The sequence below is a fragment of the Catharus ustulatus genome, chromosome 4 (genome assembly GCF_009819885.2).
Source record: "Catharus ustulatus isolate bCatUst1 chromosome 4, bCatUst1.pri.v2, whole genome shotgun sequence".
Lineage (NCBI taxonomy): Eukaryota > Metazoa > Chordata > Aves > Passeriformes > Turdidae > Catharus > Catharus ustulatus.
In genome coordinates this window covers 12,967,735-12,992,437 of record NC_046224.1, presented here as the reverse complement: position 1 = coordinate 12,992,437, position 24,703 = coordinate 12,967,735, and the positions used below count along the sequence as shown (strand labels likewise).

The window sequence follows — 24,703 nt, the reverse complement described above, 5'->3', positions numbered from 1 at the left end:
GCTGGACAATGACTCAGACCACCAGACATGCCCTCCTATGGCAGCTCTTGTGTTTCCTTGGGACAAGCATTTCTCAGCACATCCAGAAACCAGTACTGGAGTCACTCTGGGGTCTTCCAGCACCTCTATGGCTCAGATTTAAAGTTTTGGGGTATAGATGGTGACCAGAGATCTAAACTTAGGATGTCTGCCATTGCCCAGGTATCTGATTTTAAATTATCTGTGGCTTAGGCTGTGCTGCTGTAACCTGAGATCTTTTCCCTATGGCAGCAACAGTCCACTGGAGTAAAATACTCACAATGAACAAACAGCTACTGTTTGGAACACTCCATTTATTTCTAACTTCCAAGAACAAAACATGAATCACTACACTTTGATTTCTGTTCCACAGAAAGTTTCGGGGGAAGAACAGAAGCACGTTCCCAGGTGTTAGTTGTAGGTCATGTAGCGCGGGGTAGCGCTGAATTTGGCGTACGATTTGATGACTTTGTTCACTGCCTCCAGGAAATCCTTCTCGGTGGCGATCTTCCGGCGCGCTCGGATCGCAAACATTCCTGCCTCCGTGCAGACACTGCGGATCTCAGCGCCTGGGAGAGACAGGGATAACTCAACACCGACTGCCCAGGGACACAGAGCACACATAGAGCTGTGCAAGTAAAGAAATAAATACACGCAGCTTACCTGTGCTGTTAGGACACAGCCGAGCCAGCAGCTCAAACCTGATGTCCCTCTCCACACTCATGGAACGAGCGTGGATCTTGAAGATGTGAGTTCGTCCCTGAAGGGAAGGGAGGAGGAGAGGTGTTCACAGCATGAAAGAGGTGATGACTCCAGCCTGCAGCTGTGTCCACACTACATGCAAATGGAAAATACATCTTATATTTGCTACCCCACTATGGCTTCCCATGTCTGGAATTGAAAGTCCAAGTGCCCATGACACTAAAGTAAGAAAATAACTTTAAAAAGGGCTTTCATCACAGAAGTACCTCAAGAAATGTCTCTTAAAAGAGCCAAACAAAACATATTCCATCTTCTGCACTAAACTATGGATCTGGTTAAAGGATTTTTTTTCTCTGTTGAGGCAGGAACGTACAGTGATTACAGCTACTTACTACTTCTTGCAAGCTGCTTCTTGGCCAGGATGGAATCTGTGCTATGTGGGGAAACCTTTGGCACATCTTTAACCCTCCATATTTCCATGGAGTTTCACAGTGATGCATTTGCTGATTCTCAAACTTCCAAACAATGATGCCCCAACTGAAGAAACACTCTGCCATCTGAGCACACTTGGCAGTGAAATAAAGAGTTCTCACCTCAAGATCAGGCAGGCTGAACTCTATCTTCCTGTCCAGCCTGCCAGGCCTCATCAGTGCTGGGTCCAGAGTGTCAGGTCTGTTTGTGGCCATCAGCACTTTGATGTTGCCCCGGGGGTCAAACCCATCCAGCTGGTTGATGAGCTCCAGCATGGTGCGCTGCACCTCGTTGTCACCTCCAGCCCCATCATCAAAACGAGCACCTGGAGAGGAGACACAGGAGTTTCACAGAGGGAGAGGCAGTTCCAGGCCATGGAGACAGAGGTGTCACAGTGGCTGCAACAAAGGACACCTGGGGAAATGATTCTTAAGTGCATACCAGTATTTGTGATGAGTTTAAAAGGTGTGATGAGTTACAAAGTTCCTTACTGCAAAAGGGCCTCCATTTCCCTACCTAACTGGCCAAGCTGCTGGAGTTTACCCATGTAGTTTGTTTGCTTTGTCCCTCCCTCAACCAAAGTCATCCTTCTCCCCTATACATGTAAAAACTGTTTTACTTTCAAAGGACCTAAGCACTTTCTTTTAAGAAAAAAGAATATGTTCAGGAAGTAATAAAGATGTGAAATGTTGTCCAAAGGCTGAAGGGGGTTTAAGGTAACAATACATTTTTGCAAACAAAATACAGAGATTCCTCACTAAAGTTCAAATAATCTGGGTGTTTCAAATGTGCAAAAATGGCTTCCCATCTAGGCTATATAAACCACTTCCTGACAGCTTCCTGGACACAGGGTGTGCTGGCACCAGTTTTGCTAACTCAGTATTTACAAGCACTTTCCTTGAAATACAGCAATTCAGATACAGAACTACAAGAAAATCTGGAAGCTCTCAAACGGGATTAGAACTGTAGCCACTACAAACATACCTCCAATGGCATCAATCTCATCAAAGAATATAAGGCAAGCTTTTTTAGTTCTGGCCATTTCAAAGAGTTCACGAACCATTCGAGCTCCCTGAAAGCAAAAAAAAAAAAAACAAGACTTTGTTAGAGATTTGAAGCACATTAAAGGAAAACTATCAAAATCAAACTTTTCAGGCTTCCAAATACTTCTAAGTTTCCAATGGGAAAACACTTTTTATTTGCTCACGTGTATAATGGGACAAGTATAAAGCTTAAAGCAATTTATAAAGGAGAGAAAAATTACTGCTCTTAAACTCAGCAGTACAGATGAAGTCATTTACCTCAAGGCCAACTGAAAAAATAAGTGGCAAAATCCCTCTCATCAGTGACAGCAAAGCTGTCACCATTGCCTGACCTGCAGTGATTTGTGTGACAGCTCCTGCCCCCTGCATCTGCAGCTTCCAAGTACATCCATGCCTTGCCCCCACTGTGTCTGGTACCCACAAGGGAAATCTGCAAACCCCTCCACACTCCATCAAGCACCTGCTCTTACCTCTCCCACATATTTCTGCACCAGCTCAGATCCAATCACTCTGATGAAGCAGGCATCAGTCCTGTTAGCCACAGCACGGGCACAGAGGGTTTTGCCTGTGCCAGGTGGCCCAAACAAAAGCACTCCTTTGGGAGGTTCAATTCCAAGGTTCACAAATCTTTCAGGCTGTAACAAAGAGAGCCAGAAGGCAAGGTTATGTGCAAATTAAAGATTATGTGCATCAAAGCATATATGCAAATTAAGGAAATCATGACTGCAGAGCAATGTAAATGAGGCTGGGCTGAATTTCACCTGGTAAAACCTGACTTCCTTTCATTAAGCTGTTTACACTCAGTGACACTGTCTTTTCTTGCTTTTTCAGATGCTAACAGATGACCAGAATACTCCCAAGATAATAGAAGCTTCAATCTGGAGGCTACTTACATGAAGCAGAGGGGTTTCAACCACCTCTCTCAGCTTTTCAATCTGCTCTTTACAGCCACCAACATCACTGTAAGTGACATCAGGTTTTTCTTCTACCTGCACAACAAAGAGGTAAGTGAGCAGTTACCAGCCTGGTGCTGCAAGTCTCTACGGGCTTTCAACAGCCCACAACAAAATCCAGTGAAAGGAATCACAATTACAAGATAAAGCCACATCAAAGTAAGTAAAGGCAACTCTCACTTGCATCATGGTGACTGTGGGATCAATCTTCGGAGGCAAGGGGATATGGATTTGGTACTTGTTTCTGTCCACCCTGGTGAGGAAGCATAAATATTATTTTACCACTGGTTAAGTAAAGTGTTATGTAGAAACAACTCTGGAAATGAGAAGCTGAATTCTTGAACTGCTCTTTCTTCTGGCATCAAGAGAGCCCAGCCCTGAAAGCTAATAGTCAGATAGGGTAGATACTGGAATTCTTTCTGCAGAAAATTTTAAGGTTTCCAAAACTATGAATTCCGAAGTATTTTGAAAACTACATTTCAAAATATCCCACAGAGCAAACTAGCAAGGTACTGACTCTTAAAGGAACAGGTTTTACATCCCTAGTGAACATTTCCTGGCTGCCCTGAGTGCAACCGCAGAGTGCCGAAGGAGGAGCTCCCTGAAAGCTGGGACTGTTGGGGCCCAAACTGAAAGGTTTCTGTCCAATGACACATGGGTTTTGTCAATTTTTGTCAAAATAACATCAAAACAAGATTCCAGCAGAGCATACAGGTCATCCAAGAGAAAGACAGCAGCGGTGTAACTTCAACCACTGCAAAAATTGGAAATGAGTGCTTGCTGACCTGTCAAACTACAACACAAGACAACTCAGAGAAAGTTTCTTCTGCAGGACTCACAAGAACACAAAGACTTTGCATACCCAACTCTCATGCCTTCTTCTATGTCAGTAGGTGCCACCTGGTCACTGAGATCCACCACGAACTTGGCAAATTGCTTGACATTGATAATGTACTTGGGATCCTCGGAGTCTGCATTGATGATCTTTGTGCACCTAACACACAAACACAATTGCACCTCCAGGCAGACAAACTGCTATCTGCATAAGCATCAAGAGTCACATTTTCCAAATACACCAAAACACCTGTTGTACTTGTGATTACACCATTACAGCATCATACAATGACTGCAGGAATAAGTACAAGTATGAAATACATCACACATAATCACAGTTCCTTTATGATTCAGTGGTAAAAAGCCCTTTCAACATGCACAACATGAGCTTTAATTTTAAAATTCACACATAAGCTATAAATCAGATTTTTAACAGAATAGAGCTCTACTGGAAGGGTAAGAGTGCTCCCACCTTGCAACTTGCAATGGTTGCTCACTTTGGAGAGTTTGTTTATCTGCAGCCAGATCCCAAAGGGCAGGAGGAGCCAAGCCAGTGTCGGATTCCTTGATCCCTGTGTGCAGCACAAACAAGCTGAGGAGGAAGCAGCTAACTGGGATGTCAGCCATCCTTCCCACACCAAAACCTTAGAGATAACCCTGCAGGAAGTTTTGAGAGACCTCCAAAACAATGCACACACATGTTTTTGATAGATTTCCTAAAGAACAAGTTTCCTTAGGACAGACCCTACGTGACTGTGCCAGCTGAACATTCAAATCCCAGCCTGGCCAGCCTCTCAGACCATTTTGTATTGAGGGGATGATTACAGCAGGACAGAGCACTGATAGCTGATACCTACATTACACTAAAGGAGTGAAACTCTCCAGTGCTTTCACTGAGCTCCAGTGCAAAGTATCAGAAACTAAGGGATCCACACAGATGAAAAACCCCATAAATCTTCCAAAACATGCATACAACAAGTATCATCTCCATGATGTATTTAAAAGAATCAAATTATTTAACAAGACAAATTGTGGTGTTTCTGGGAGAACTGAGAGCCACTGCAGGATTAGCAACAGGGAAAAAATGAGTGAAAGAAAAATTAGGAAACAAATTGTTATTACTACTTCATTATCTGGTGTCAGAAAGGGGCATTTGTTCCATGCCACCATTACATATAAAAACCATCACCAATTAAAACCAGTTTTAATTAAAAATGTGTTAAAGTACAGAATTACAAAATCAGATGCACAGAAAAAAAATCATCTAACAAACAAAAATCTCATGCTACCAAATAAAGAACAGGGATCTTTTGAGAAAAATAACAAAAGCAATGCAGAAGCTATTGGAAATTAACTTCTTACAACACTAGTTTTGGTATCTGTGGCTCTTCTATTGAAACCTTTCTACAACAAAAACATACCAGTGAGCTCATTGATTTTCTTAAGCAGTTGTTGAATATCATCTTCTACTTGCTTGATCTGCCTTGAGTACGTGCTCTGGCCCTGGAAAAGGAATATCATGTAATTGCCTCAGTCAAATTATCTCATGTTTAGGAAAAAATGACAAGAGCTGCTGCGCATCAAGATGTTCAACAGACGGTCTTGGTACAACAGCCAACCATTGATGACAGCCAAAAAAGACAGAATTAACTTCCAATAACAATATTTCTGTTTGCAAAAGTGAAGTGCAGCTACACACAGCTGACCAACTGGCAAGGTGGAAATTTTCCACGTTTGTAAACTTTAATTATTTGTTTTTCTTTTAAACCTGTTCAGCCTTATTTTTTCAAACTATTTCTCCTAAAGTACAAAAAATACTTAGTAAAATCATATATACAGAGAATTCTGAATACACTTTCTGAAAACCATCCGTACAAGTGCTTTAACTGCCTTACCCAACCCTTCCATCATCCACAGAGGACAGCAGAAGGATCAAGGGGCAAATCAGAATTCTTACTTGGGATAAAATGCTTTTTTTGACCCAGATCTGCCTAACACTGGTGGACTCAGACCTGGATTTGCTTTACAATATCTCCTCTGTAGACCACTGGCAAAAACCAATAAGCTAGAGTAGGTACAGGCTGTATTTTAGACCTTTGTAAAGGAGTCTTGATGTCAACAAAGTTCAGACTTCTGCCAAACATACCTAAGCTGCAAGTTTCATCTTTCAAAAGTTCTTCTGCAGACCCAGTGTACTTCCCAATAGAAAGGGAAATCAAAAGCATTTTAAGCCTTATTTTCTGTGGAAGGTACCTCCCAACATTATGTTCTTTTAACATGATGGCTAAAAGCAACTCAATGTGGTGGCAGGAAGAGTCTTAACATTATTTTTCGTATAAACCAAGAAAACTGACCAGTGAAAAAGCCCTAGTAAAGCCCTGGCTATTAGACCCCTATGGCAATCAGTGATGAGATAAAAAACAAAAACAGAGAAACAAACCCTTAATTACTTCCAAGTTAACAAACCCAAGATTATTTTTAGTGTTGCAGGTTGCAGCCTTCTCACTGGAAGGTGAAAAGGGAGGGAAGATTTTGGCAGGAGAGAAAAACACTAGGAGAAGCAGAGTTACTCTCTACTCTCTGTATTGCTAAGTGCACACCCCTCCACTCCTGCACTGCATTCCCCACAGGAACTGCTTTGTGTATTTAACACTCCCACATGTGTGTGCTACTTACATATGTTTTCAGCAAGGCAATATCTCCTTCATCAAGAGCTGAAACAAGACAGGAGAGATTTAGCTTCCATTTCTGAAAACAAAGCCAGCAGTATTATTCTGTTTCTAAAAGATCAAAACATGTATGTTGGAGAGATTGAGTTTCCACTTTTCACTGAACCAAAGTGGAAGGAAAAGGATCAGATAAAGAAGAAAAATAAAACAGGGTCTCCAGCTCCTTTCATCAGCCCAAAAACCTGCACCCCTCAGAGCTCATAGCAAGCAAGCCACTTCAACTCTGCTTCACTCAGAGTAGTTTCCCAGCCTATGACTTTTCAAAAAGGGATGGAAGATATCACAACTTCATCTTTTTAACTTTTTGTTTCTAGATGTTCAAGAAAGCATCAATGAAAAACTGTCAGCACTCTCTACCAGCAAAGGCTCTGCACAGAGGCAGCTCCAGTGACCCCTCTCCATCAACTAAGAAAACTACAACTCTGCTACACCACTCTCACCTCACTTGCCATTTAACAGACTTTCAATACCCGCTCTCCCTTTCCATCCCCATTTCCTCTCTTGTCTAATTCCACTCTTTTTAAGACAGATGGAACCCAAACCCACAGCACTGGTGATCTGGGTGCAGCATGTGTTACACAGGATTCTGAACACCTGTGTTGATACGTATTTCTTTCCTATTTTTACCACCCCATTGATTGTTTTTTTATAGCTACTGAACACTCTGTTGCTATAATTTAGAAATCTTTCTTGAATGGGAACAGTTCAAAGTCCATCACTGATTACATTTTGTACTGCTTGTGCTTCGAGATGCTTTATTAAATATTTACTAACACGAAATAAAAAGCCACAAGAAGTTAAAACATGAGGGGCAACCGGCAACTTCCACAGTGTGCCGGTATCCTCGGAAACCTCTGCTGCCTTCCCTCTCCTGCTTCCCCGGAATTCCGAATGAAAGCGGCAGCACACGAGCAGCTCTGCGGTGCTCGCCCCAGCAAGAGAAAAAAATTATCATGGACTCATCAAGGTTGGAAGAGATTTTAATGATCCAACCAGCCCTGTCCCTGTAACCTCGAAACCACATCGCCCAGCGACAGATGCAGACGCCTCTTGAACTCCTCCAGGGATGATGACTCCACCTCCCAGGGCATCCTATTCCAGTGCCCGACCACCCGAACTGCGAGGTGTTTTTTCTAATATCTAATCTGAGTCTCCCCACCTTTAGGCCACTTGCTCGACTTCTCTCACTGCGGGCACGGCAGAAACGTGCAGCCCCCACCTCACCACCCCCTCCTTTCAGAGAGGTGGAGCATTATTGTACCCCGTTTTGTTGGATATTTTAAGTATAAAAGTAAGTATTAAACCACAAAAGACGGTTTTTCTCTTACGATGAGGAAATTCGACATTTTGGGAACATTTTGTAAACGAACCAGATTTAAAATGCGGAGGGTCCCTTCCAGCCGCGCCGTCCCCCACCACGGCCCGCTCAGCCCCTCAGAGCTCAGCCTAGGCCCGGCCGGCCCCGCTCCCCTCCCCTCCCCGACGGCGGCAGCACCGCCCGAGCCCGGGCTCCGGGTCGGGGGACACTCCCGGGGCGGCGGCCACAGCACCAAAGCGCACATTAGAGACGTTTTTAATCATTTTTAGTCCTTTTCCCCCCGCCGCTCCACCAGCTCCGCCGCTCCCGGCACCGACATGGCCGCCGGCGGCACCGCCCCACTCCCGCCCCGGGCACTGCTCGGAAAGTGTCCTCGCCATCGCCCCTCACCGCGGATGGGTTTATCCTCCTTCTCCTCCTCCTTGGTTTTCCTCTGGTCTGCTCCCAGGTAATCCGGCATCGCGCCCCCCCGCCTTACGCAGCACCGCGCCGCTTCCGCCCGGAACACAAACCAGGGTGCACCGCGGCCCGTGCGCAGGCAACTCCTTTCCCCCCGGCGCCGCGGCCGCCGCTGGGAGTTCCGCGCGGCGCCGCCGGTTCATCCCGCGGCCCTGGGCAGCGCCGCCGGTGCCGCCCCGCGGGAGCCGCTCCGGCCGCAGGAGCAGCGAGGGGGCGACGAGGGCGCGGCGGGGCCCGCGGATCCCGGGCAGGGCCGGCCGGGCCGCTTATGGCGCCGCACGCCGCCGCCGCCCCGGAAGCGCTGTGGGCGCCGCACGCGCCGGTGCCGCGGCAGGCGCAGGCCGCGGCCATGGCGCTGCTGCGCGGCCCCGCGCGGGACGGGCAGCGCTCGGCCGTCACCAGGCCGCTCTCGGCCGGTAGGTACCGCGGGCCGCCGGGGCCTGCCCGGGGAGAGGCCGCCCCTCGGGCGCTGGAGCTGGGAAATCGGCCGGTCTCGAAGAACTTTCCTGTTTATTTGACTTTAATTGTCTCCGTCTCGCGTGCTGTGCCTTCGCCGGCATCGTTTGAGCCCGTGTGCGAGCAACAAGTCTGGGTTCGCTGCCGGAGGGAGTGGCCTGGGAAGGGGGAGCGGGAACGCGGGGAAGATCAATCCAAATTTAATATCGCTGCCGTGATTGCCTCCTCCGTTGCCGATAGGACTGTGTTTAATATCGTTTGACACGTGCGCTCCTTTAAGTTGGAAGCACCTTTCCAGATGTGAGAGCACGGCGAAGCGTTGGGAGGTCCCGTCTCATGGGCACAAGTGCTGGTTCGTGCACTCTGGTGTATGTGGAGCCAAAGAGAAGATTTAGCGATCTGTAACCTTGTGTGATGCTGTACTTTTTGCGGGTTTTGATGGGATTAATTTTTTTTTTTTAAAAGTAAACCACAAAAGGTGAAGTTGCTTTTATGTTTTTGCTTATAGCGTCAGTACTCTGTCAAGTGGAACCTGTGGGAAGATGGTTTGAAGCATTTATTAAGAGGAGAAACATAAACGTTTCTGCCTCTTTCCAGGAGCTAGAAGATGAGAAGGAACTTTCTGAAGAATCAGGGGATGAAGAACTGCAGCTTGAGGAATATCCTATGTTAAAGACCCTTGATCCAAAGGACTGGAAGGTATTTAGTCAGTATGGGTTACTGTTAACTAGTTTTACCTGTCAAGGTTATTTACCATGCCAGGTGCTAAAGATCTCCTCCTCTTCCCCTCCTACACCCATCTGAATCAGTTTGTGTCCCTTACTGTAATATCTGGTGTTTGAAGGCAAACACATCAAGATAAAATCTTTGTTTTGAGCTGTGGCTTTCTGTTTTACTGCCTGAAAGTATTAAGCATCTCTGCTCCCTGTCAACATCTCCTTTATTCTGGTGTTACATTGGCACTCTTAATATTAACAACAGCAATTCAAATTTCCAATAACTAGATTTTCTAGTGCTTCAATCTAATTTAGATTAAATTTCTTTGATTTCTATGACAGTGGCTTAATTTATTGGTATTCAGTTATTCTGTAATTATTCAATAATTTATGACAGTTGTTCCTATAGTCTTTTCCCAATGTTTATTGAGAGAGGGAAGAATTTTTGTGCCTTTAGGAGATGGGGAGAAAAACTGATTTTATGCATGTGTTGTGATGTTTTAGGTTGTATTTATGAGTGTTTATTAGGGTTTATGGTTCTTTTCTCTCAGAATCAAGACCATTATGCAGTTCTTGGACTGGGAAATATACGCTACAGGGCTACTCAGAAACAAATCAAAGCAGCTCGTAAGTACCTCTCCCTCATAAGCATAACTTTTTTTTCCAGATGTACACAACTGGTTTCCAGTGAAAATACCTGCACGTTGTGAAGGTTTTTAATGTTTCCCAGGCCTAAAAGAGTGATTTGTGTTGCTTATCAGCCTCTTAAATTCTTATCACAGCTGTGAAATCCAGAGGCCTAAAGCTAGGAAATAAAAAAAATTCTCATTTCTGCTTTATGGCCTGCGGGTTTATTTTTTTTTTTCTGCTACAGAATAGAAGCAGCACCTGTTCTGGTGGTGGTCAGTGGTCTCACTGATATTCTGAGCAAGAACCAGAGCCTCTCTCTTTAGGACCCTGACAACACTCACTTATTCCATGGTGCTGTAGAGATGTGTCTTTCCCACCTGTGTGTACTGTGCTTTCCTGTTTCTAAGAAGGATTTTGGCTTGTTTCTCAGGAATCAGGTTGCTGTAACTGCTTTATGGCATCTTCTCTCTGGTATTTTTAGAGAGAACCAAGAAGGTACAGTGTGCATTGTAAGGCAATATGGCAAGATCTTTTGGCAAAGAAGTTGGTCTAAAATCTGGTTTTACCTTTTAAACACCAAGAAGGTTCTTGGTACACCTTCAGTATTCTGTATCTGCCTTAGGATTCAAGGCCTGAGTAGAGGGAGAATTTAACCCAAAGTCTTGTGTGTCTCCTCAGTGTTTGCCATGGGGAGATGCAGCAGCATTCACAGGCTGTAGTTTGCTTGCTAAATTTCACTTTGGTCATGTTCAGAACTTCAGCAAAAGGACAGAATAAATCTTTATTTTATCTAAACTATTTTGGTTTTCATTAGAAATAACTAAAATTACATTAATTATTTTTATTTTTCCAGTTATGAAGCTAACTGTACACTTAAAGATGCTAAAGCACTTTGCTAGGCATAATAGTAGAATAAGCTTCAGAGACTTCTTCAGATGTTGAGATGGAATAGAGAATAGAGTTCTTGAGTTGTGGTTATTTTATGTCCCAGCAAAGATGAAATAATGTTAATTCTAACTATAGTGTTAAATCAAAGAAAATTCATTAACTTCTGTTTTCTGCCAGGTCTGACTGTTTGGTTTGTATTTTTATTTAAGTTTCAAATTAGAGAAATGCCAGTTGGAATTACTTTATTACTTTGTAGTTCAAAACTGTTTCTGATGAAGCATTTCTAACTGTAATGCATTTATGTGTTAGATAAATCCATGGTTTTGAAACATCATCCAGACAAGCGAAAAGCTTCAGGGGAACAGATAGGAGAAGGTGATAATGATTATTTTACCTGCATAACTAAAGGTAAGCAATAGCTCTTGTTTGTTGGATACTCTCTCAATCTACTTGATCATCAGAAATGTATTTGTTGTGCTTCATTAAGATTTTAAAGGAATTGTTAATGACTAAACAGCTGGAGAAGTTCATTTTCCGTTTTAGAAAACTGGATCAATAGATCACATTAGGTGTAACTTCCCAGTGGGTAGAAGCAGGATGGGAATGCACCTGACAGACGTTTGGCTGCTGTGCCAGCTGGTGACAAATGTGACACTTGTAGCAGTGCACACACAGATGAGCCTCTGGAGGTGGCCCCATACCTGGGATAAATTAGTGAGCCGTGGAGCAATTCCCCACAGGCACCACCAGCAGTTGTAAAATCTGAATTCTAATGTGCTTGCTCTTACAACAGAACATGTGTTGATTTGATCCAGGTCATCAGTTTCTGCAGCTGCTCATTTTTGCCCACAGATGAGCAAGTGAACTCAGTTGAGTAACATTTCCCTCTTGCCTGTAGTGGTGGACTTGGCAGTGCAGGATTAATGGCTGGACTCTGATTTTAGAGGTCTTTTCCAACTTTAATGATTCTATGACCCAGAACACCACTGCTGACCAATTCCAAAGCCATAGGGGCTGTTTTAGGTGTATGACTCACGTTGCCATAACTGCTTGAGAGCTTGGCTTTTTCATTTATTTTAAACAAATTATTTTCACTCAATAAGGTTGAAGCAGGAGGAAATCCTGGAATTTGTGTTTCTAGACATCCTTCTCTGTATGTCTTCTTATACACACTAGTTAGTGTGAGATAAGTAAGACAAACTAATGTTTTCAGCCTCCTTTGGAATTGTCAGAAGGAGAAGGCTGCCAAAGGAAATAGTTTTTCTGTTGCTGTCCTGTCAGGTATCTATGATGAAAACTACCTGCACATGAATTCAGGAATATGCTCTGTGTTCTACCTGTATGGAGCAAAATATCATAGAATCTTCCCTCTTAACTGCTTACAATCCAAGTTTGGGGGTAAGCAGAAAGGAAAGCACAAAGCAGGAGAGAAAAGGAATAATGCTTCCAGGCAGCATTTTGGAGGAAGGAAATACTAAAATGGAATTGTAGGAAAGGGGGACCTGGAGTAGGAGCAAACAGTAGTGAAACAGGGAGAAGAAACTTGGAAAGGTGGGAGAACATAGGTTGGATTCAGAACTTGTTGTGACAAAAGAATGTGTCAGAGATACGGAGCCAGGGGAGCTGAGTGTGCAGGAGTAGAACTGCGGATCTGTAAGTGGAAGGGACGTCTCTTAAATGGAAGAGGAACTGATGGATGTGCACAGAATTTCCTGCATCAGGAAGATGGTATGAGGGTTACTGGGGCAGGATGATTGGGATCATTTGGAGTGTTGGTGAAGCCCTTTCCCAGAGGGAAACGGCAGGCTGGCAGACAGCAGCTGACTAGTGACCACTGTCATTCCTTCCTCTCCCCACTGACATGTGCAGTGAGATCAGTTTACAGAACTGTGGAGCACCAAGCTCTCCTCCAGGCTATCACCTCCTACATCCAACCTTCATAGGCAGTGTCCTCTGGCAGGGGTGCAGGCAGAGAAGTCCATGAATGATTGCAGCACAAATTTGATTCCTTTGACATTTCATTCTCACTGAAAAATAGGGATCCTTGTAAAACTCCACAGTTCATTGAGAAAAAAGTAAGAGTACTGAAGCTATAGTTTGTAGGATTTCTGGAATATAAGATTAATAATGTGATGCTTCCCAGCTGCAGGGATGTCAGAACAGGAAAACAGGGAGTGTTTGCATGTTTTGGAGAGTTTGTGTGGAATTCTATATTCCATCCAAGACTCAGTACAACTTCATCATGACCTGCAAAAATTCTAATGAATGGTACCTGTTCTTGCCCATTCTGACAACACATTTCAGGGACTGCCTTTAGTACACCATTGTGTCAGTTTATCTGCAAGGATCTGGTGTAGGATAAAAGTGTGAAGATGTCATGCCCAAACTCCCAGTGTCTGAACAAAATTTACTGCTATGAAATGAAATACTATCTTTTTTGTTACATCTTAATAGTTAAATGTGTTCTTTTTCATAAATGTTTCCCTCCCACTTAGTTTAACAGGAATAGACAGCAACACTTTTCGGTGTCACTAAAATAATTAAATATCAAGCTGAACAGAACACTACAAATAGATCAAACACAGATCTGAGAACATCTTTTTAAACATTTACAACCTTATGTCTTGTAACTTTCAGCTTATGAAATACTATCTGATCCTGTGAAACGACGAGCATTTAACAGCATAGATCCAACTTTTGATAACTCTGTACCTTCCAAAAGTGAAGCAAAAGAAAATTTTTTTGAAGTTTTCTCACCAGTTTTTGAAAGAAATGCCAGGTAAGCTATATCTGACTACCTCTGCTGTTGCTGGAGAATCAGCATTTGCAAACTCTTTTGACATTGTGTTTGTAACAAGAGATGTATTTATTTGCTAGAAATGTAATACAACTAAAATAGTTGCAATTATTTTTTATTTAGTTTTAAAATAATCTGAACTTTCACATTGATGGCATTGATTTTGACCCATGTTATTTTAAAAGTTCTTTGTTTGTGTTACCTATTGACCTTTTTGTACAACTCAAATTACTTACAATGCCAAATGTTTGTCTGCTGCTGACTAAAAATTCCTTTTTAAAATTCTTTTTTTCTGTGAGTGAGACATTAACAGAGGACAGTAGTTGCAGTCACGATTTTGCCGGTTAAAAGAGGAGATAATTGTAACTATCAATATTTGGTGGTTCTCTCTTACATTTTGGACTTTTTCTGCATTTGATTCATGGTTGACAATTAACTTAGTATTAAGGTTGTCACAATAGAAACCTGTCAACGTTTCCCTTTATTAAAGTGCTTAATTGCATGAGGCACTTTACAACATTCTGAACAATTATTATTTAAAGTAGTCTTACTGAATCTATCAAGTATTCCATAGACTTCAGACCTTGATCTGTGGTTGTCAGATGAGGTTTTTCCATTCTCTGCAATGGAAATGGATGCTGTGTCATGGAACAACAAATTCTAGAGCCTGTGGAAGATTTCCCTAGAAAAAATGCAATAGAGGCAGAGTGTGCATTATTCCCTTGTACTCCACTAGAATGTGTGGGAGACTTCCTATACCCTACCACAGAGCTGAGTTATTCACAGAGCACTTTTTATCCACTTTCTGTAAGTTCCTCTACCAGAAGAATGTGCATGCAGATTTGAATATCTACAAAGACAGCTTGTGCTCCATCAGGTCTTCTTGAGGCACAAGGCAGGAGTGCTAAGGCAGGAGTAGGTTGCTTTTTTGGTGAAACTCCCCCAAAAAAATTCAGTTTGGAGGATACTTAGGAGGAACTCTGCTGTTCTGTTCCTCTTTCCTGGTGCCCCCTCTGTGTTGGTGGGAGAGAGCCTTGGGTTTTGATTCTGTGCTTAATAAATGCCATGTTATGAAGATCAGATGTGTATTACTTCTTGGATCTATCCATGTATTTTCAGGTGGTCAAATAAGAAAAATGTACCTAAACTTGGGGACATGAACTCCTCATTTGAGGAGGTAGATGCATTCTATTCCTTTTGGTAAGTTAGCTGATGCCTCTGTTTCTATTCACAATGTTCAAGACATGCAATATGAAGGGCTTGCTGACCCTTTGGGGTGTGGGTTGTTTGCTGTGGGCTGTCACAGCCTTGTAATGTCACAAAATTACCCCACAGCTGTTTGTGCCTTCCACAAACTGAGCTGGCTTTCTCCTGGCTAATCTGTCCACTTGTAAATTCACAGTTGCAGTGGGAATTTCTGACCACAGTCGCTGAGAATTGAGCTGACCCACAGACTGGAAGTCAGTCACCTATACTGTGTTTTTAGTGGAGATGTTGTAGGTGTTTAAGCTCCCCTAGTAAAGAAAGGTGGTTTTAGTCCAACAAAGTCAGTAATGTATATGGCTTGCCTTACCTGCTAAATATGGGTGCTCACACAAAGATTAATTTCTCTCTGAGCTCTACAGACTGCAGTGCATTTCCACTGCCTGTGACGGGAGCTTAGACAGCTGTAGACATTTCGAGTGGGCAAGACCAATGCCATCCTGAAGTAGACTATGTCCCACAGTGCAGAGAGGTGTAAATCATATCCTGCATTTTAACACAGTGGAATCACTGTAGGTGCAGTATAATTGTAAACTATGTATTATAAATTGTAAACAGCAGTATAGTTGCCTGCAAACACATAACAGTAAAAAAGGTACCTGATTTTTAACAGATTTGCTGCTTTTTCATTCACTTTTTTTTTTTCTTAAATTTACTTCAGGTATAATTTTGATTCCTGGAGAGAGTTTTCCTATTTAGATGAAGAGGAAAAAGAAAAAGCAGAATGGTATGTAAATGAAAAGAATTTTGACAGGAGACTGAGATCAATACAGCAAGATTTTCTAACTTTCTCTTAGACTGTAAGTCACAGGAAGAAAGGCAGCTGAGCCAAGTCTGAATTCCACTCTCCTAACTTAGGGGTCAGTCATGGACTTGAACTGAACTTACTGTGGGCTTTTTCATGTAATTGAAGTAGTTCCTGCTTGCCTCACAGAGGTATATATGAGGTGCTTTGAAATGTGTGTTAAGTTCAGACTTGCAATTCCTGCCAGTTCCAAGCACAGGTCGAACCTGGAGCCAAGACAGAGTAGATGAGCACGCAGGTATCATTTCTCTCTCTAACTTGTACTGAGAAAGTGATACTTCCTAGAATTTGGAGAGATGAGTTCTGATGGCTTGATGTTAATAAAAGTGATGTATTTGTCGATGTAGTGATAGCTGCAGAATTACTCAGACCATGTTGCCATTGCAAAATCCCTCCTACAGTTATAAACACAGAATGTTCAAGTTGGAGCACCGAATCATTTAGTCTAACACACATTACACAGGACACAAACCTTTCACTTAGTAATCCTTGTGAGACCATAACTTGCATTGTATGAATCTCTTCTTCCAAGTTTGGCTGGAAATCAGTTTTGTATTTAGATTCAGTGGTTGGCTTGCTTTGTGCTAGAAACTGCCATGTTTAGGCTGTGGCTAGGCATTTCTCTTCTCTTGTGCCTCTTCCTGCTATTGAAGTTCTTGAGCCTCACCAGATCCACTGTTCTCTCCTGTGAAGATTCTGTAATGGCACTGTAATCAATTCCCTATCACTTGTACTTGTGGTAAATCACACAGGTGAACCTCTAGGCTTCTCATTGGAAGAATCTTGAATTATTTGCACAGCTCTTTTTTTCTGCTCATTCCTGTCATTAGTGTCCTTTCTCAAAGATGTTTAGACAAATGGTACCTAGTCTGCTGTATTTAGGAGAGAGAACTACATTACAGCTGCTGTTCAGATGGTCATGATTCTTGGCTACCCCTTCTTGCCAAAGGTGATGTTGCTTGTGTTTTAAAGCTTCAATCTACTTGTATTAGTCTCCTTCTCAGTTATGGGGATTGTTTTCTTGTTCTGAGGTATATAGTGGTTTGGGTTGGAAGGAGCTTTGAAGTACCACAAAGTTCCAATCTCCCTGCCCCCTCTACTGCTCTCTGTGTGGTTGTGTGGGTGAGGCTGTAGACCCCCACCAAAAATTTGCCTTTTTCTTGACAGCAGTGGTAAATATTTCAGATTATTTAGTTGGCCCATCTATAACCTCAGCTGTATTTTACTGGAGTGAATCTGGCATGACTACCCAGAGTATCATGCTACTTCATAGAGTGTTGTTTCTGTGCAGATGGATTTACTTGACTATATTCTGCAAAACAAGATAATTGTGGCATTGCTTATACTGCTGTCCTTTAATTAAACCGAATGCTAGCATTTCTGTTGTTTTGCTTGAGTTTAAAGCTAGGGAAGCCAGTGGATTGCATTTTGGAAATAAAGTCCATGATCTCATTCCCTAGAATGACAGATAAGCAGCTTGGTTTGTCAGGTTTATATAACTATGTAAACACTTAGCATTTTCTACATGCGCTCAGGGCCTGCAACTTCATTTTTTGAAGTCTATTTCTGAAGCATTCACAGCAGAACATCTGTGTGGGGGAAACTATTTAAGAAGCTTGTTGATGAATTTCTAACAGTGGCACTGTAAAGCATTAGCACTGAACTATGCTTTCCCTTTTAGTCGAGATGAAAGGAGGTGGATTGAAAAGCAGAACAGAGCTGCCAGAGCATTGAGAAAAAAAGAAGAAATGAACAGAATTAGGACTCTTGTTGGTGAGCACACAAACTGCTGTTCTTTAAAGAGAGATTAGTTAACTAACTGTGGAAATCTCCTGGTTGTCTTTGAAACATGATGCTTCCTTTCTTCTGCCAGACAATGCATACAGCTGTGATCCCAGGATAAAGAAATTTAAGGAGGAAGAAAAGGCAAAGAAGGAAGCAGAGAAGAAAGCAAAGGTAGAAGCAAAACGAAAAGAACAGGAGGCAAAAGAAAAAGTAAGTGAAGTACTTTATTTGGGTTGAAAAACTCTGCTTTGTTCACACCTGATGCATTGCTTCAGGTTCTAGATGTGTCCAAAGACTACTGATAGAACTACACAGGGGTTCAAAGATGTCTTGTTTTTGATGCCTGTGCAGCAGGCAGTGCAAGGCTGGCAGCCTTTGGAGAGTGAGATGGAAACAAGGAATGCAGATCTGAAACAAAACACCTTTGAAAACTTGAGTTCTTTTGTTGCATATGCCTCCTCTGGTTTCAAGGCAAGCATTAAGTGCATAGATTGGATATGTCTGCTTGCCTGGTGTATATGGTTTGTGAATGTTTGGTTAGTATGAAATGCTTTGAGGTAACAGAACATACTTGATAAATATGAACTGTTTGGAAAAAATGGCTCTGAAAGTACAGGAATGAAAGGGAACTGTAAGGTGCAAAAAAGTAAGTTAAAAGACATTAGAAGACTGTAAAATATGTCAATAATGATGGAGGAGAAATATCGGACCACAAAGTTTATACTCCTGAGACAGGCAGAGGAAATTACGTACAGTTTTGTATCTTCATTGTAGAGGAAGTCAGAGTTTATAAACTGAGGGTCCTCACAGTGAGTACTTGACTTAATGCCAAATGGTGTATGTTTCATCATCTCCCTCAAATTTCTTGGAAAACCAAACATTAAAGTATTTATACATTTTTAAATCCCCAAACATAGAAACACAACTCCACCCAAATGAGAAACACCACATTTTTATATTGGATGACTGGATTTTTTTTTCTTTTGATTGCAGCAAAGACAAGCAGAATTAGAAGCAGCACGGTTAGCAAAAGAAAAGGAGGAAGAAGAAGTTAGGCAGCAAGCATTAGTAGCAAAAAAGGAAAAAGAGATACAGAAGAAAGCAATCAAGAAAGAAAGGCAAAAGCTCAGAACAACATGCAAGGTATGCAACTGTTATTACAATGAAATACAGGTTACATCAGACAAATTACTGTTTGCTTAGATCAGACTGTATCACACATTTGCTTGTTCTTAGGGCTGCAGATGGGTATGGAAAGTGGGTTTACTAAAAAACCAAAATACTAAAACACATACTTACATGGGTATGAGTTACAAGTAAAACTGACCAAATAGGTCCAAATGCAGCAGTGGCTGAAGAATGCTGTGTGTTAAGCCTTTGTCTGAAGGAATAGGACAATAAAGTTCAAGAACGTTGTAGAACGTGTATTTCTGCTTCCAGAACTGGAATTACTTTTCTGATAATGAGGCAGATTGTGTTAAAATGATGGAGGAGGTGGAAAAGCTTTGTGATCGTCTTGAGCTAGCAAGGTAAGTCTTCCTGCTGCTGCTTTCTGCTCGTTTTGATACCCATCTTTCTACTAGCTCTCCATTGTAACTTAATAATTTATTTTTAGTCTGCAATGCTTGAATGAAGCACTTACATCCACAACAAGGGAAGGAGGAAAGGCGGCTGTAGTAAAACAGGTAATTATGCTGAGTGTTGAATCAAAATAACAGAATAATTTGTGAAATCAACCTGTCTGAATTGAAGTAAGATACAGCATAGCTGCTGTGGAATCATGCTTGTTAAAACACAAAGACTTGATTTTCAGAGTCCACAGGCAGAGGGATCTCTGCTCCGCTTTATATTGTGCAATTCACGGCTGGTCAAATTAACAGGCCTAGCCAAGAAAAAAAATATGCAATTTTTATCTGCAGAGAACACAAAACCTACCTCTTGTACAGTATACAGAAAGAGAGGAATTTCATTCTGCCCAACAATGTATAGCAGTTACCTTGAGGGAAGGAGGGCAGTCTTAACCTATTCTGTTAAATGAGAAAAATCCTAGTCTAGTGTCTGTGATTTGGGGACAGATCCAGAAAAGGACATTCATTAAGTGTGCTGTAGGCTGTAGGCACTAGAAAGGCTGGTAGGTTGGATACCAAGGAATGGGAAATGCAAGACACATGGAACCAAAATTTACCAAAACTCAGCAAGCATCTGCCTATGTTTGCCATTGGGGAAAAGGCATTTGAACTAAAAGCTGAACCTACATCCTGCAGAAAGAGTAAGATGCTTTCTCTCATCCACTTGGATTCACAGCTGTGAACTCTTTTCCATGGCAGGTTTACTTATCAGACAATTTAATACTGAAATGCCTCTTCTACAGGGGATTGAATTCAATATTCCATTCTCCAGGAGGGTGTTCCAAATGCAGGGCAGTCCCCTTTCTAGCTGTTAAAATTATTCCACTAAAAATTATCTATCAGGTAACTTTCCTTTTGCCAGGAAGGTTTTATGAAATAGATTTCTTGCTCTTGCCTTTGGGCATCCTGCCAACAACTGTAAGTGCACAGCTCTTCTAATATTGCCAAGATTGGACTGGGCCCGCTCATAAGCAGATGATTAAAGATGTGTCACACCATAGTCTTGAGATGTGATTACAGGTCACAAAAATGTGCGGTGGGTTAAACTTAAATAATTTTTAGCTCGCTAAAAAACTACATATGGCCATCTAATCCTGAGTACACACTTAGTAACTAAAATCTGGAGTTCATTCTAACTTAGAAGTCCTCTGTTCCTATGGTTGTACTGACATAATCAGGCTTAGATACCAGTTAGGCTGGAAGATTTGAGAATCAGTTTATTCAACATGCACGTATAATTGCCCTCACTGGTCTTAGTACTTTTGTGGATCTGTCCCTCTAAATCAAGTGTTAACCTAGACATTCACACAAGGTTGAAAACTTTTGCTTTAATTCTGGGGGGTGTTCATTTAATTTCCTAGTGAACCTGTGACGGATTTCTGCTATTAACTCCTAATCTTTAAATCCTAAAAATATATACATGGAATGAAGGGAAATAGTACTGCAACAGATAAGCTCTTCTGTTTCCTTATATACAGAACAGAAATGAAGCAAAATTCAAGGTCCAAAGCAAGTTCAGAGAGGGGGTTGTGTCACTGTAAAATGTAACAATAATTCAGTAAGTAAATAAATAATGCTTATTTACAATCTTTAGATAGAAGAAATAAATGAACAAATAAGGCGAGAGAAAGAAGAGGCAGAAGCTCGTATGCGCCAAGCAACAAAGAGTTCAGAAAAGTCAACCACTGGCGGTGGAGGGGGAAGCAAAAATTGGCCAGAGGATGATTTACAGTTGTTAATTAAAGCTGTGAACCTCTTTCCAGCAGGGACTAACTCAAGGTACTTCACGGGTTTAGTGCTAAAAGCCCTAACAATTTTTAATTAATTAACAGCATAATAAAACATTTTCATACGTTGTCAGTATAAGGACTTCCTAAACATCCTCCTTTTCCTTGATTTGCGAGCAGCCAGTGGTTTGTTTTTCCTTGGTACCCGCTCTGTGTCACTGGAATTAGCTCTGGCCCTGTATTGTTTCCCCTTAGATCTGGGCCTCAGTCCATTACCAGGATGGTGCTGGGGTGCCTGTTTGCACAGGGCTTACTCCAGGGTAGTCTCCAGTCCTTAAAGCAGATAACAAAGCCACACCAGTGACTGGGGTGCAGCTGGGTTGGAATACAAGGGTGTGAGCTACTCTCAGGGGCTCCACAATGAATGTGAGGCTGGTGTCTCCTCTACATGGTAGGAGGAAAATATCCCAAGACAGGAGTTAAGTGCAACAGCTTTCCTCAGGGGATAGCCAGGGCAAAAGGGAAAGGCTAAGATTTACAGAAAGCAGAAAGCAGCACTGGCACTCAGCTTACTGCTGAGCATCAAAAACAGGAGCACACTTTTTCCCAGGAATGAAATGCTTTCTTCCATTTAGGATTACAAAGATTTCAAACCTCCACTACAAAATTTGGATGTTCACGGAAAAAAAAATATAGCTGCCATATTCCATGGAGGTGATACCAGTGCCTGTTTCTGCAGCTCAGCAGTCCTCAAGGCTCCTGTCTGATCCTGTGTGGAAGTACATACTGCCTTCCGTTTTCTAAGAATCCACTAGGAATAATCTTGGGGCTCGGGCTGTTAAAGCTCTCCCCTGTTTAAGCTCCTTTACCTGATGTATAGGCATTCTTCTAGGGGGCAGTGGAGATAGGGTTAGTAACTTGTCAGCCCTTCAGTGCAGCCTGCAGTATTTAATGACAGAGGTGTTTAGGAAATTCAGGAAAGCAGCAGCTAAGCAGAATTTTGAGGATTAGAGGTTTGCACTTACCTACATTCTACCCCATCCTTTTTCTGTATTGGGAACCAGTATGTTCACCCAAGGTGATTGAATTCTTCAGTTAGTGAATGACCGCTTTCTAGAATAGCTACTCTGAGATTATACATGTATTTAAGTATATTTGAACTTACTCAGGAATTGATAAAGTGTACAGGAGCTTGACTGTAGCTTGTATGAAGGTAAGGTATTATGTAACATGCTAGTTTATTCTTTCTGTTCTTGCTTTAGGTGGGAAGTTATTGCCAATTACATGAACTTGCACTCTACTAGTGGAATAAAACGAACAGCAAAAGATGTCATCAATAAAGCAAAGAGTCTCCAAAAGCTTGGTATCTATATTACCTTATTTTTGTAATGACATAGTCTGCCTGCTTCTGTACAGCTGACTTTTCTCTCAATGGAGATGTGTTTCTTGAGAAAATCCTCTGTACAGCCCCAAAAGAAATGTAGCTCAGATGGAGGATTTAGAGGAGCATTTATGTGATTCAGTGTTTCTATTCTAATGGCTCTTTTGTAAGTCAGCACCTCACAAGCAACTCTCAGGAACTCTCTTAGTGTAGAGGTTGATGCTCTGATGTCTGGGACACATGAAATGCCAGGGTTCAGAAAGACATAAATGGGCCTCTCAGAAAGCTCCCTACAAAGGAAGGCATCTCAAATAAATGGAACTGATGAAGCTGTAGAGATACTTTAAAAAAATTAATGGAATCCAACACCAGAGTAAGACACCTAAATGAATGTGGTTGATCTCCTCTTCAAAAATGAATATAAAAAATGAAGCCTAGAGAGCTCTGGAATAAGATTGCAATGAAATTATGCATTTCACTACAGAAGGAAAAAAAAAAGAACACTAAATTTTCAAGAAGTTTCTGCATTACAAACCATAGTGGCACAAGGAGCACCTGGATTTTCTTTGTTCCTGCCTCTTCATACCCTGCACAGTGCATGAGTTTTGTGCCACAGCCCTTACTTGAGAGAATAAATCCCTCTTGATTGTGGTGAAGTTGCAGATTCAGGTATAAGATTATATGGCACAGGTATTCCTCTGAGCACTATAGAGCAGGATAAGGGTTGGAGAATCTGACATGCTGCGAAAAAGGTTATTGGACCCTGAATGATTCGTTTTTTAAATCTACCCACCTCCTTACCATCGTTTTAAAGTAGGAATTGGGTTTTGTGATTTTGTGATTATTGTAACTAATCTGCTACAGAATGTTGTTGTTATTATTACATCTCACTTTAACGTTCTTGCAATGATTATTCTCTTTAATGTCTGTTGCTCATAGACCCTCATCAAAAAGATGACATAAACAAGAAAGCATTTGACAAATTTAAAAAAGAACATGGTGTGGTGCCTCAGATGGACAGTGCTGCCCCCTCAGAACGATTTGAAGGTAAAGGTGAAAAGGGAGCCCTTCTTGTGCACTTGTCTAGGTCTCTTGGGAAGAACGTAATCCAGAAATTATTCAAGCTTTGCTTACAAACTTTCATAGCAAGTAAGTGATCCAGGCTCTGGTGCCAGATTTGAGGGTTTCTGGTACACAAAATACATCCCAAAACTGCATGGATTTTAAATCAACTATAATAGGTTTTACCATGTTTTCTAGACTCTTTTCAAAATACCTATTGTTGCTGTCATTTTTGCATGTAAAACAGGATCACCTCTAGATTCATCCCCTTGGACTACAGAAGAACAAAAACTTTTAGAACAAGCATTGAAGACTTATCCAGTAAATACTCCTGAAAGATGGGAGAAAATAGCAGCAGCTGTTCCCGGCCGGTCAAAAAAAGACTGCATGAAGCGATACAAGGTAAGGTCCCTCTCCTCCTCCTGGGACTGGCACTAGTCCAGGTCTTGAGAGAATCCTTTACTTTAACTGTTCCATTGCCTCCCAGAGACAGTATCTGACAGAGGCAAAATGGTAGAGCCTTATGGAGAACTTACTTTTGGTAACTCAACCCCAAAAGAGAAGTAAGGACTAAATGTTCCTCAGGGAAAGTAGTGGCTTTGCAATCTGGGCAGGAAAGTGTGTCAGGAAATTTATCTTGTAGTTTGACAGCAAGCTCTAGCAGATGGTGAAATCCTATCCCTACCTTTCTGTAGGTAAAGTTCCTGGTACACAAGCATTGACCTTCCATCAATTGATTAGTTTCTAAGAGAAATTGCTCTACAGTATTAAACTATGTAGATTTGTCGTTATGTTGGGAACTAGAGTGTTTCACAGTGAATATATGTAGTGTTCAAAACCACAGCATTGTTCACAAGTTACATGTTTAGTTAAGTTTCTTTTTTCCCCACCTCCTCAGGAACTCGTGGAAATGGTCAAGGCAAAGAAAGCTGCTCAAGAACAAGTGATGAATGCTACTAAAGTCAAGAAATGACTCTTACTGACAATCCTTATTTTATAATAAAAATACAAATACTGTACATGTTTCCATTCCTTTCT

The 24,703-nt window shown here is 41.9% G+C and overlaps 2 protein-coding genes across 4 annotated transcripts; one reads left to right on the top strand and one right to left on the bottom strand.

Annotated features, from left to right (window-relative positions):
* Nucleotides 1-312: 312 nt before the first annotated feature.
* On the bottom strand, nucleotides 313-8,589 carry PSMC2 (proteasome 26S subunit, ATPase 2). Its single transcript, XM_033056977.2, has 12 exons — nucleotides 8,459-8,589; nucleotides 6,698-6,735; nucleotides 5,443-5,524; nucleotides 4,494-4,593; nucleotides 4,050-4,181; nucleotides 3,368-3,440; nucleotides 3,128-3,223; nucleotides 2,705-2,869; nucleotides 2,176-2,263; nucleotides 1,314-1,516; nucleotides 682-778; nucleotides 313-587 (listed from the first exon to the last, which is right to left on the bottom strand). Exons 1-12 carry the CDS (start codon nucleotides 8,526-8,528, stop codon nucleotides 430-432), a joined length of 1,302 nt encoding a protein of 433 aa, XP_032912868.1. The 5' UTR covers nucleotides 8,529-8,589; the 3' UTR covers nucleotides 313-429.
* Nucleotides 8,026-24,684, top strand: DNAJC2 (DnaJ heat shock protein family (Hsp40) member C2). Of its 3 annotated transcripts, none has more exons than XM_042779156.1 (17): nucleotides 8,026-8,041; nucleotides 9,492-9,682; nucleotides 10,251-10,326; nucleotides 11,527-11,625; nucleotides 13,855-13,996; nucleotides 15,134-15,214; nucleotides 15,939-16,004; nucleotides 17,764-17,855; nucleotides 17,956-18,077; nucleotides 18,861-19,010; nucleotides 19,308-19,396; nucleotides 19,483-19,552; nucleotides 21,090-21,274; nucleotides 22,485-22,585; nucleotides 23,543-23,650; nucleotides 23,913-24,067; nucleotides 24,564-24,684. In XM_042779156.1, exons 2-17 carry the CDS (start codon nucleotides 9,650-9,652, stop codon nucleotides 24,636-24,638), a joined length of 1,644 nt encoding a protein of 547 aa, XP_042635090.1. In that variant the 5' UTR covers nucleotides 8,026-8,041; nucleotides 9,492-9,649; the 3' UTR covers nucleotides 24,639-24,684. The 3 variants fall into 3 exon arrangements, with proteins under 3 accessions (XP_042635090.1, XP_032912859.1, XP_032912860.1); XM_033056968.1 differs by lacking the exon at nucleotides 8,026-8,041 and adding an exon at nucleotides 8,865-8,943; XM_033056969.1 differs by lacking the exon at nucleotides 8,026-8,041 and adding an exon at nucleotides 8,875-8,943 and having other exon boundaries at nucleotides 9,581-9,682.
* The last annotated feature ends 19 nt before the right edge of the window (nucleotides 24,685-24,703 follow it).